This window comes from Lepisma saccharinum, chromosome 22, assembly GCF_977018435.1.
Source record: "Lepisma saccharinum chromosome 22, izLepSacc3.1, whole genome shotgun sequence".
Taxonomy (NCBI): Eukaryota; Metazoa; Arthropoda; class Insecta; order Zygentoma; family Lepismatidae; genus Lepisma; species Lepisma saccharinum.
Window position 1 is genome coordinate 11,047,407 of NC_139250.1, and position 13,022 is coordinate 11,060,428.

A 13,022-nucleotide genomic window follows, 5' to 3' on the forward strand; every position below is an offset into this window, starting at 1 on the left:
TATGATTCATGGCAAATAATATTAATAGAATTCACTTTCTTTTTACATAAAGTAACACCAAATGCAAGCTACTTGCAAAATATTTTATATATTTTCATCTTTTTATGTTGGTTATTCTTTCTTACCTCTTCGGTTAATCGTGATGAGGATGAATGATTAATTGATGAAATGGATGATGTGACAAACACAATGGTACGATTGGTTGAATGAACTCAGTGTGTTACATAAAAGTAAGTTTTTTAAAATAAGAATGATTGGATTTTTGTAGGTGGAGCTGGAATACAAAAATGGAGTTTTGAAGCTAGTTGTGGACTACAGGAAGATAAAGAAAGAGATGCTTGCAGAACCTTTACAGTTGGGTGATAGTGTCGAATTTGGAGGCAGCAGTAAGACAAAAGAAGGTGAGTGAATTAATATTATTATTATTTTAATGAGATTTTCGAAGCATTTTTTCTAGAAACACCATCAGGGTTACAAAGTTAGGGTGACCAGACATACTCTTTTTAAGAGTATTATACTCTTTTAGAGGTTCATATACTCTACTATACTCTTTTCAATTTGCAAAAATCCCCAAATATACTCTTTTCCTTGCTATTTAATTTCATTCATTATTTTACGCGTAAAAATGCCTTAAAATCCACAGAACGGAAAACGTCAAGATGTCAACAAACTGAAGTATTTACTCCTTGACTCAAGAATTTCCTATGAACAATTTCAAGTGTCATTTTCATATTCCATCAACAAGCAAAACATATTTCAAATTCATTGGAATTTAGCTAATGATAATGATTATTGCTGAGCCGATACCACTTTGAACCGATACTGATGCCGATACTCTTACCAATTCCCACCGATACCGATACTTGAAAATTGCAATAATTAAAATTTGTTCAAAATATTGATCAATATTGGTGTGTAAATATTCTCCTCCAATTATATGCATCAACATACCAAGAAATTTCCTTTAGAATATTCAAGAATTGCATCAGAATATTAAAATAGATATTATGTAGTCACAAAATAAAGTTTTTCGTGCAAAATTAGTGTAAAATAAAAAGGAAGTTTTAATTTTGCGTAATATTCAGGATAATTAGACTGTCAAGAAGTCGCGCGGAATTTTTGCGGACCCCGTGAAAGACCAAAATGCCGGAAAGTATCGGCTGGTATCGGTAGCTGAATTCCAACCGATACTTTCCGATACCGATACATCAGCATCGGTATTGGCTCTGCCCTAATAATCATATTTTTAAAACTTACTGTACAATTTCAAAAGCCGTTGAAAAACATCTTGAAGATTAGAGGGAAAGAAAAGAATCAATGATGGGTAAGTGGAGGTCAGTGTGCAAAGATACAGGCTGGGTCAAATTTAAAAGTGATTGTGCCTCTTATAAAATTCTTGTTTACTCTGGCTGGTACAAATGTTGGTTGTGAAAGACTCTTCAGTGTTATTAAAACTTATCGGCGAGAGGAAAAAAGTACACTCCTGGTGTCAACACTCGAACAAGTAATGAAAGTGAAATTCAATGTGGACATGACCTGTGAAGTGTTTGGACTGGCAATAAAGTACGATTTAAACATACTCAAGAAAGCAAAATCATCCCAGAAGTGTAAACGATGGTGCCATTGGTGAGTAAGTATTTGTAATTAGATAATTACATTAGACCCATAAGTAATTTGAATCTGTAGAGTGTAGGCCTATTTTATAGGGGCTATAATAGAAGCAATAACAAATAGCCACCCTTATTTTTGTTTTCTTTTTATGTTTTGTGCATGCGCACCTTCAACTTATAGACTATACTCTTTTTGGTCAACAAATATCTGGTCACCCTAACAAAGTAATCCAAATAAATGTGCAGTGTGTGTGTTTGTAACGTAGTTATGACTAATAATAAGGCTGGAGACGATGCTTTCGATTCGATTAGTGTCACAAGACAGTCACCAGAGGCCCGTCAAGTATCTGAGCGATGCTCGCTGAGCAGGATTTTTGCTCGTTGAGCACACAGATCATTTACTTGACGCTATGTGCTCATTGATAAAAATAATCTATGATAAATGTGTCTGTGTCGGGTGTACAAGATTTCAATGTTTGAAAAGCTGTTTATTTTGGGCAATAGTTGATGTAGGAAATTTTCATTGTCACACCTTTGCGCAACTTTCCAGAACTACGGTGTATATTTAATATTTATTGGAATAAACAACACTTTCATTTTAATACAGTTACAAAACCCAGAATATTACATTACCTTCTGTTACTTCAACTTCCTCTGTAATTACACTACATCACAGACAAACTAGTAAATACTCTCTGGGTATATCGCAAGCCGTTACTCATAAATATTTCCTCATTGGTCGCCAACCTGCCATCCACATACAGTTTCCCTCTTCTTCCCTCTGCATCATGAGATCGAAACACAAAGTGATATTCAGGGAGGCTCAAACCTGTGGTGAGCAAGGTTCAAGTTCACTCAGCGATCAAGTGAGCAGCGCTCACCGAGCAACGTCTATTTGGCCGTCAAGTAGCTGAGCGATCACGTTGCTCTCTGAGCGCTCGGATACTTGACGTGCCCCAGGACAGCTGGAAGTTAGTGGCCAAAGGTATCGGAAGTAAGTTGGCTTAGTGTGTGCACTAGCTGGTACATTACATTACAAAATAGAGGATAGTACATTACAGTTAAGTTGGTTGTTGCAGCAACATACAAGTAAGCACTCTCAATGCAGTATCTATTGCAGTATTTCATTTAGGCAACATGGAACCAGAAAAAGCAACAATTTTTACCAACAATTTACAGTAACAACATATGTTTCAGCCATCCTGGGATATAAGTGTTGGAAACAGCTTGAGATACACATGCATGTCTTAGGCCTCCCCAATGGCACAGTGGTAACGTCGTCGCCTTGTAATCAAGGGGTCCCGGGTTCGATACCCGGTGGAGGCACATAGTGGTTCAGATCCCACTTTAAACTGTAGGTCCAGTCCTGATTAGCCTTACTGTGCATAAAGTGGACTTAAAACACCAACTCAAACCAAACGCATGTCTTAGTATAAGAATGTCATCAAGTGAATAAAAACAAATTTGCAATAGAAATTCCCTAACTTCTTTTGTTTTGTGTTCTTTAATTATATTTTAAGGATATTATGTTTAGTCTGTTTGTTGTGTTGTAGGTGTCTATATCTTTGTTTAATTTATAGGATTGAAATTTAATTTAATTTAATTGAATTAGTAGTAATGACTGACATATTTCTGTGAAGAACTGTAAAAATTGCAATATAATTTAACTTTGCAGATATCGGTATGAATAATGAATATTGATATTGCACTGAATGAGGTGTTTGCTCTGCCCAACATAAAAATAAATGAAATTATATTTAAATGGGAAAAAAGTTATTGATTTTTTCGAGCTTAAAGTTTCATCAGTAAGTGAAGTTGGTAGACTTCTCATCCCACTTCTGCCATAGATAATGCAAACCATAAAGTAATAATAACTAACACCTTACCTAACATAGTAAACATAATTATTTCATTAAAACGAATTAATAAACATACACAGCTGTAACAATTGTTGAAGAAGGCTGAAACAGCATAGCAGCTACTTCAAGCAGAGAATGGAATATGTGCACTCCTAGTTCCTTCAAGGAACATTTTCAATTTGTATATTGGGTCAGTAGAATATTAATTTTAGTATTCTGTATATCATGATACTGAAAACTTAATACTTTTTGTTATCTTTTTTGGTCCACCTTCATGGATGTCCAGAAGAAGGGACAAAAGGGGGGGGAGCTTGCCCTCCCTGGAAAATGAAAGTCAACCAGAAATTATATATTCGACACATATAATTTCATCTCAGCTACAATAATATGTGTTAATTATTGCATGAACATGATAACTTCAAATTGAAGCAAGGCTTTTTTTTTTATTTAGGAAACCACATCAGTATGGGGGAAAATGTGCCTTGCCCCCCCCCCCCCCCCACTGGAAAAAATACCTTGCTTCTTCCTCCCTGGAAAAATTCTCTGGAAGTCTATTGCCACCTTGCATAACAATATTGCTCTCGAAAGCCAGATAACAGTGGCGATAGGTTTCGATGCACTGACTACATGTCACTAAACGAGAAAGATATTCTGGAATGCCCTGGCCCTTAGAGGGTTGTTGCATCATGAAGTTTAGTTTGCATAATAATCTATATGTAGAATTAAACTAAGACTGCAAAGAATAAAATGGAAAACAAATTTCAAATAATTTTTTTCCTTCTTTCTTTCAAAGGTCTGGTTGGATGTCTGAGAGATATTATTGTCAATGGACATCTGATAGAAGCTCGCTCAGTTGTGAAGACTGACAGGGCAGTCGGAGAAATAGCTCTTGATAACTGTCAACTTGTTGATCCATGTCTACGACCAAATACCTGCAAGCATGGTGGAAAGTGCTCCGTTCGCAATCGAGAAGTTGTTTGTGACTGCTCCGAGACAGGGTATACTGGGAAAAATTGCCATTTTGGTAAGTAATTTTGTGTAACAATATTAAAAGAAACTGTTAATTCACCACAAAGGTATGAGTTTTGTTCATGATTCTATATCAAAAGTCCCCCACAATGGCTGTGCAGGTGCAAGCTTTGCGCTCTGGCTATGGGACGTGCTGGTTTGAGTCTCCTGAGATTTTGGCTTGTGTGTACAATCGGTGGCCATCCACTATCATGAGGAAATTTGGAAGCTATGAATGAGTAGCGTAATCCAGTCATAGGAAACCTTCAACGATGACTGCAGGTTCGTCGTGCTGACCACTCGTCACCTCGTAACTGATTGGATGATCTGTGTCTGGTGTGAGTGAGGCCAGCAGTCAGTAGGTAGGCACTGGCCTGCACAGGCTGTTATGCCATGGGTAGATGCATGCATATAACGTTTTTGACTTAATTTTTCATGTTTCTGAAAGGTGTGAGGTACATTTTCCTACCCTGTTTTGTCACGAAATGATGCGAAATGAACTGCAAAATGTGAAATAAACTCTTAAACACGAAGTTTGATGCTTTCTGAAGTTTGAATTATCCTGTGAGTTATGCAATTCACGGAAAATTGGTTAGTTTTACTGTAAATATTTGAGACAAAAATGTACTCCTTTACACAGGAATAAACTTAACACCCTGGTAACTACATAAATGTGCTATTAGAAGGTATATGTTTATTTTGTGTACTAATTGTAGTTTTTAAGTTAAATTTAGGATTATATTCACAATTTTAAAACTAAAATGTCATTTTATATGCCCCTTTTGATCCAACTTTTCACCACTATAACAACAAAATTTTATTATTATTTACCGCTTTTGAACCCGAAATTGACTGTTGTTGTACCGAAATTTTGCTTTTTTATTTACCAAAAATATGTGCCTCTAGCCATGGGTTATTAGTATTATTTTCTAAGTCAAAATATGTTGCAGTCACCTGATATCATACATTAACAGGATGAATGAACTCTTCCTGTAACATTTACTATTTAAAATTGGTTTGAGAGAATATCGGTTATTGATATTGGGCCTACTGATCATAGGTCTAAATATCTTCCTGTTTGTAACTATTTTACTTTCATAATTTCAGCACTACATAGGAAAACTTGTGAGGAACTAGCTCTACTTGGACACAACAAGGGTGATGTGTATCTTATTGACATAGATGGGAATGGACCATTTCCACCGGCCAGTGTGAGATGCGAGTTTTCACCAGAGGGAGCCACAAAGACTATCGTAGAGCACAATCTTCCCAGTCAAGTGGTATGTAGGTGTCACTTTGTTTCCAAATAATCTTTATAATTCTTATTGTTAATATAAACAATACTTCAGATTTAAAATATATAACTCTGCTTACACATATTATTTAATTGACATATACTATAGCACAATTCAGTTTTAATGTGTTGGAATGGATCTAAGTTTATTACAATTAACTAACTCTCTAGCATTCTTAAACCCGAAGGTTTATGGCTTCAGCAAAACAAGTCCATCTGTCTATCGTAGAGCACAATCTTCCCAGTCAAGTGGTATGTAGGTGTCACTTTGTTTCTGTCCCTGCCCTGGGCAAGATCAATCCAATCCTTTCCATCCTTACCGATTGCTTTTAGGTCCATCTCAACATTGTCCCTCAATCTTCCTCTTGGCCTTCCTACAGGTCTCTTCAACAGGTTCTCCAACAAGAATCCTGTAAACTCTTCTTTCCTCTCCCATTTGTGCCACATGGCCTGCCCACCTAAGTCTTCTTGATTTAATTATTCTAATAATATCTTGACATGAATGCAAATAATGCAGTTCTAAATTATGTAATCTTCTCCACTCAACTGTCTCCTCATCCCTTTTAGGTACAAATATTTTTCTAAGGATTTTATTTTCAAATACTCTTAATTTATGTTCCTCTATTAATGTAAGGGACCAAGTTTCACATCCATATAATACTACAGGTAAAACTACTGTTTTGTATATTTTAACTTTTAGTTTCTTAGATATTATGGGTGAAGATAAAAGTTTATGAAGAGAAAAGTAACATGCATGCATTTCCAGAATTAAGTCTGATTTTTTTCCTCTTTAATATCATTTTTATTTGTTAGTATTACTTGTAAGTACTTAAATCGAAACTCATTCAAGCAAGTACTTATCAGTAATTAAATTTTGATTATTACCTAACACTTGGTTTTGGCCTGTAAGCATATATTTAGTTTTCTCTTTTCTAACTTCCAAACCTATCTCTTTAGCAGTTTTTAAAAATATGTTAGCATTATTCTTGATTGTATTTATACCATCCTCTAGTAAGTCTACATCATCTGCATATGCTAACAAATGTTTGGAATTTTATTTTTGATCACTACACTATTGGTAAATCGAACATTAACACTTTTAGTTCTATTTTTGTTATTTGGTTTTTATTTTGGTTGCTTTGATTGGTTGATTGATTTGCTATGTTTTACTTCGCTTTTGTGCCACTTTTGGTTAATTTGCAAAGATGATGATGAGTGATGATATGATGAAATTGATGAATGGACACTCACAAACATCCAGGCCAGGATTCGAACCCCTGGCATCGTAGCACGATGTGCTAACCACTCCGCCATGGGTGCTTTTGGTTGTTTTATGTCACTTTTCTACCTCTTGCGTTAATCAAGACAGTGATGATGTATGATGAACTGGTGAAACTGTGATCAGGGTTTGAATTTGAGGCTTCTGATTTTGCAACGAAGACTGGCTAATACTTTAATTTCATATTTAATACTAGCACATCGTCAATAATGATTCATGCTTTTGTCTTTGCAGGATGTTCGAAAGAATGATTTCAGTAGCTTCTACTTTGACATTAGGTACAGAGAATTTACTCCAGAGATGCTCCAGGAACTAATAAGTCACTCTCTCTACTGCCAACAGCATATAAAGTATGAGTGCAATAAGGCTCCACTTGAACTCCATAGCAAAACATGGTTCTTGTCTTCTTCAGGCGAAAGTATCAACTTCATTGGAAGTTTTGGAAAGGGCCGATGTCCATGTGCAGGTAAAGATGAGGGATTTTTTCTTTGCAAGTTTTTTATGTACTTTTTCTTGCATCCTTGATGAATCAGTTATATACAGGGTGATTCCCTCGCCAGAGGGCCCAAACGTTTGTCTATAAAACTGCCATTTACTTAAAGTTTGTATGGAAAATTTGTATGCACATACCTTTAACAATGTAAAACAGGATCTGCTATCTGATGCTGAAAATGGTCCCCTTCTACATGCAAGCACTCTTGTACACGTCTCTCAAAATTCTGGAATACTTTTCTTAAAGTGGCATCGGTAATGGCTTCAATGGCAATTCTTGAACACATGACACACAGTAAGCGTGTAGTTTTGATTTTTTTGCAGCTTTTTGCCACGTGGAATATGGGAGTTTGGAAAATCTTCGCAATGATTTTGATGGTGATGCCAGTAATCGCTCCTTTACATCCTGTTTTGCCTCTTCAGATGTTTTCCGGCCTCTTGAATGCTGTGTGACAAGACTTCTTTGCGTTGTCTCTAACTTTCTTACCAATTTCTGGATACAACACTTTGAAGGTACACGTCTCACATGAAATTCAGTCTGAAATGCCCTTTGACATGCTTTAAATAAACCAGTATTTATGGACGAGGAACACACACTCTTTGATTGTGTACACTACCGAGATGCATTGTTGTGAAAAGAAACAAATGAAGGTCACTGGAAGAGTCCAAACCTATTGCGAGGGATTAGATCCAGTTTTACATTGTTCAAGGTATGTGCATACAACATTTCAAGACAAACTTTTAAGTAAATGGCAGTTTTGTAGACAAAAGTTTGGGGCCTCTAGCGAGGGAATCACCTGATATTATTTTTGTCCATTGCTTGTGCATGTGGTAGAAGGGAGACAGTGCAGTAATGATTTAATATGTATCCTGTTCTAATTGTGTCAGATAAAATGAACAGGAACCACCTTCCTGAGATTACACATTAGTCATTAGCACTGCATACGCAGGGGGAGCTGATGAGGCTACACCCACCCCTCCCTGAAACTTTCAGAAAATCTAAAATTTTCAAATCGAAGCAATAAAGAACAAAGTGGTAAATACAACCCCATCTTAAAATAACCCCTGTTTACTATTTTTAACTTTGAACCATTTTTACAAATAAATACAAAATAGTAATTACAAAATATTTTATTCTGTATCCCACCCCGTCGAGAATGGAGCTCTGTAAAATCCACCTTTACAATTACAGCCCACAAATCCTGCATATGCTTGCCATAGTAAATGATGCATTAGTTTTTGCAAAACCAACAAGGGTTGGCCAATAGAATCCAGTGGTTCTAGTGATAACCAGTGATAACTTGCTGAAATGTTATGTGAAGGCTGTGCCTTATTCAGTGATCAAACATGGAGTTTTAGCATTCTGTGACAGTTCTCTACCACTAAGCTATAAAGCCAATCCCTGTCTTCCTCATAGTAGCTCACCAAAGACTTTTGCTTGGATGTGCACTTCCGTGGTCAGGGAATTCTTTATCTTTCAATCTCCCTGTCCTTTCTTTCTTTCTTTCTTTTTCCTACTTCCTTTGTATATTTTTCTTTCTCTTTATCATCTCTAATTCTTTTTTCTCCACCTCTCATTCTTTATTTTTCTTCTATTCTTTCTTTTCTTCCATTTCTACAAAGCTATCTTTCCCTTTTCTTTTCTTTCTCATGTAGTCTCTATTCTCTAGGTGACTGTTTTGTCATAGAGGAATAAAACTACATTACAGTAAAACCTCATTAATCCAGACCCCGATAAGCCAGACAGGCAAAAAAAAAGCACAATACAATGTTTTAAATGTAGCTAGAAGTCAACAATCACATTCGTCATATTGCTCCATAACGGCTAAGAATATGTAGATCCAACGTCCATGGGAGAACTTCCAAAGGAAAAGGCCTATGCATTTGGCAAGGATAAATGCGGTACCTATAACTTCCTGTCAATGCGGAGAACCCAGCCAAACAATAACTCATCTGTTTTTCCAATGCCCCTTACGACAAGCCCATCGGGAACAGTTGTATCAAACCCTACTTCGACTAGCTGTTCCATTTCCGGCGTCAATCCCAACCCTGATAAGTCAGCCTCGAGCTCCCATCATGTGGACGCTATATAGCTTCGCACGAAAACACAACATCTCAATGTAAACAAAAACAATAAGGAAGATCACAGTGTAACATACCTAACAGGATACCCTCCCATAGTGAAAATCACGAGTGAAAGTGAAAGTGTATTGTGCAGGTGCCATAAGGAACAACGACAGGAGACAAGAAGAAGTCGGATCAAATCAAGCGGTCCCGATGGCTAGAAACCGCAAAGGATAGGCAGTGTGAGCCACGATAAAGCAAGCAAGCAAGCAAGCCTATGCCCTTTATGTACACCATAATAAACATGTTTTGTTGCTATAAATGGAGTTTTAATGGACTTTCTACTGTTCTTTTAGGTTATTTCAGTTAATCTGGACTTTCATTAAACCGGTCAACTTATCTCCCCGATTAGTCTGGATTAACGAGGTTTTACTGTATGTAGAGCCTTACATTACAGAACCATAATAACAAAATGGCATAATTTTGCAAGTTATGGAAATATTGGATTGGTAAAATTATCAGGTCTTTGATCAACAAACTAATACGCTAGTATACTATATTCGCTGATACCATTACAGTAGCCACGGTGGCTCAGTCGGTAATGCATCTGACTACCACGCTAAAGGTCCCGGGTTCGATCCCCAGCTGGTTCAAATCCAGGAACTTTTCTAACATCGGAAGTGGCCCCAGTGCCCACATTGGTACCTGGGGGAAACCCTGGGGGGTAAAGGTGGTCAGAGGTGTGATGCTGATCACATCACCCCCACTCACGACGGGATGAAGAAAGTATGGGGCGTTACCCCCACACCCCCTATATGCCTTCATGGCATGGTGCTAAGCACAGGGGAGCACTTTTTTTTATATACAGTATCAATTAATTTGTCCCTAATTTATGTGTAATATTAAATGGAAATTGTGTGTAACAAAGTGAATAAGAATATTTCTTTTCAGTTAACAGGACATGTGCTGACACCAAGAAGGTTTGTAACTGTGATTCCGCTGCTGATAAGTGGTTGTCAGACGAAGGCTACTATAGGACATCGGACAGCTTGGGCATTACACAGATGTACTTCATTCAGGAGGAAGGGCTCGATCATGATGCTCTCGGAAGGATAACGCTGAGTCCACTGGAATGTGTAGAAGCAAGTAAGTGTCAATGCATTTTTAATGTATCCTCTCTCTTGTTTTAGTTTTTTGGTCCATATTGGCTATGTTTTTATGGAAATAACATGTGAACATGACGGTTTTGTCATAGACAAATCAACACCATATTTATAATATGAGTTGTAATTAGAGACAGGCACATTTTGTTTTTGACGGAAGCTGAAAATGTGAAATAACATGTAATGCTCAATTGTCATGCGTTTGAAAATTTTCCTACCATGTTTTGTCACAAAATGATGCAAAATGAACTGTAAAATGTGAAACAAACTCTTAAAACATGAAATTTAGAGTTTATTTACTGACGCAACACTTTCTGAATTCTGAATTATCCTGTGAGTTATGTAAAATCATGGAAAATTAAATATTTCTGCAGTGAAAATTTGTAAAGCAAAAATGGACTCGCAGATTTAATAAAGAAACATAACATTGTTATTATAAATATAACTTTGCCTGTTTTCACTGACAGTGTTTACTTTTATCTCCAAATGTAATTTAATTCTTTATTTTTTTCTCTTGCAGATACTCAAAAATACGTAGTAACATTTATTTCAAATCGCTCATATATTGAAGTTCCTGGTTGGAGAACTGGTGATATAGCATTCAGTTTTCGAACAACTGCAACAAAAGCCATACTTCTGTATCAGCCACCCATCCGGCCCAACCATCCATTTTTTGTCGTAGCTCTCACAAGTGGTAAGTTAACGTCTTTTTAATACACATCTTCATAAAATTTTCATAAGTAACTTGCAGTCAATGTCAAATATGTTGGGACCTTCTTTCTACAAATTCGAAATCACTGAAAAGTATTAATTTTTGTAATGAAGTGTGTAAATATGCTACATAAGTAAATTTTTCATGCATTTGAAATAACAAAATAATGTTAATTTGTCATAATATTTAACTTCTGTAGTTTTTTGTGGAATTTCATCACATTCTGAATCTAAAAAGGGAAAATTCCTCTCAAAAAGAGATAAAAAAATGAGTATATGAATCAGTTTTGCTCTTGAATTGAATTATTTTGCTTTGGCTATATAGCATTTTGTAGGTTTGGTGTGTATTACTCACAATTCCAGAATATATAAAGAACGTTAAAAAATTAACGTTAAAAACTGCACTTATGTATGCGAGTATGTTGTTCCTATTTTCCTTTCTTTAGAACTATGTTTCGGAGACTAACTATCCCCTTCTTCAGGTTCGTATGAAAAACCTAGGTACTTAACATAGTACCACATCGAAATGTAATAAAAGGATTGTGGACAAGGGTTGGTATGGATACATTTAAGATATTATATCCCCGCCCCAGATGTATATATATAAAAAGCTCGTCGTTCACTAAAAACTTGCACAAATAACCTATTCTCATGTTAAAAACTAAAAAAAACCTGTGTGTATCACTATATACAACTTGCAGGTAAGGCCTTTCCTGCTCAACTGTGTTTTTAACGTGAGAATAGGTTAATTGTGCATGTTTTTAGTGAACGACGAGCTTTTTATATACGTCTGGGGTGGGGATATAATATCTTAAATGTATCCATACCCTTGTCCACAATCCTTTTATTACATTTCGACGTGGTACTATGTTAAGTATCTAGGTTTTTCATACGAACCTGAAGAAGGGGATAGTTAGTTTCCGAAACGTAGTTCTAAAGAAAGGAAAATAGGAACAACATACTCACATACATATGTACAGTTTTTAACGTTAATTTTTTAACCTTCTTTTTGTCTATATGTGTTTGTAAAGTAGGACTGAACCAATACTGATACCAACATATGGGTATCAGCCAGTAACGGTGGTATCGATATCCGATAGTATCAGCTTGAATTTAATCACTCATGCACACGAATTGCTTTTCTAGGGTCCAAGTATCCAAGTGCTTGACATTTTTGTAAAGTCTAATATATCCTGGAAATTATGCAAAATGCATAATTTACATAATTTTTGCAATAACATTGTGGAGAGAAATATATTTTGTGATTAAATGATTTCCTCATGTGAGATTATGAATATTTTAAGCAAGACTATGATATATTGCTACGATAGTTCTGATGGAAACTTCATATTAAAAATTTATATTTTTCCCCAACCACTTTAAATTGTTACAATTTTCAAGTATTTGGGTGGGAATTGGTGATATTGGTTCCAAGTGGTATCCACTCAGCCGTAGTATAAAGTTCACAGCGTTTTACTAGTGTTTTTTTTTTGTTTTTACATCTGGTATGTTATGATTTTATAACTTCAGTCTTTACAACAG

At 36.0% G+C, this 13,022-nt stretch overlaps 1 protein-coding gene across 4 annotated transcripts in view; it reads left to right on the forward strand.

The window, feature by feature from the left end:
- The window catches only part of axo (axotactin), a 223,120-nt gene that overhangs the window by 120,168 nt on the left and 89,930 nt on the right, over nucleotides 1-13,022 (forward strand). For all 4 annotated transcript variants that reach the window (XM_083143941.1, XM_083143944.1, XM_083143942.1 and 1 more), the window contains exons 14-19: nucleotides 269-401; nucleotides 4,263-4,493; nucleotides 5,585-5,757; nucleotides 7,285-7,516; nucleotides 10,558-10,752; nucleotides 11,290-11,463. In XM_083143941.1, the coding sequence (XP_083000067.1) occupies nucleotides 269-401; nucleotides 4,263-4,493; nucleotides 5,585-5,757; nucleotides 7,285-7,516; nucleotides 10,558-10,752; nucleotides 11,290-11,463 (1,138 nt within the window). The remainder of the gene's footprint in view (nucleotides 1-268; nucleotides 402-4,262; nucleotides 4,494-5,584; nucleotides 5,758-7,284; nucleotides 7,517-10,557; nucleotides 10,753-11,289; nucleotides 11,464-13,022) is intronic.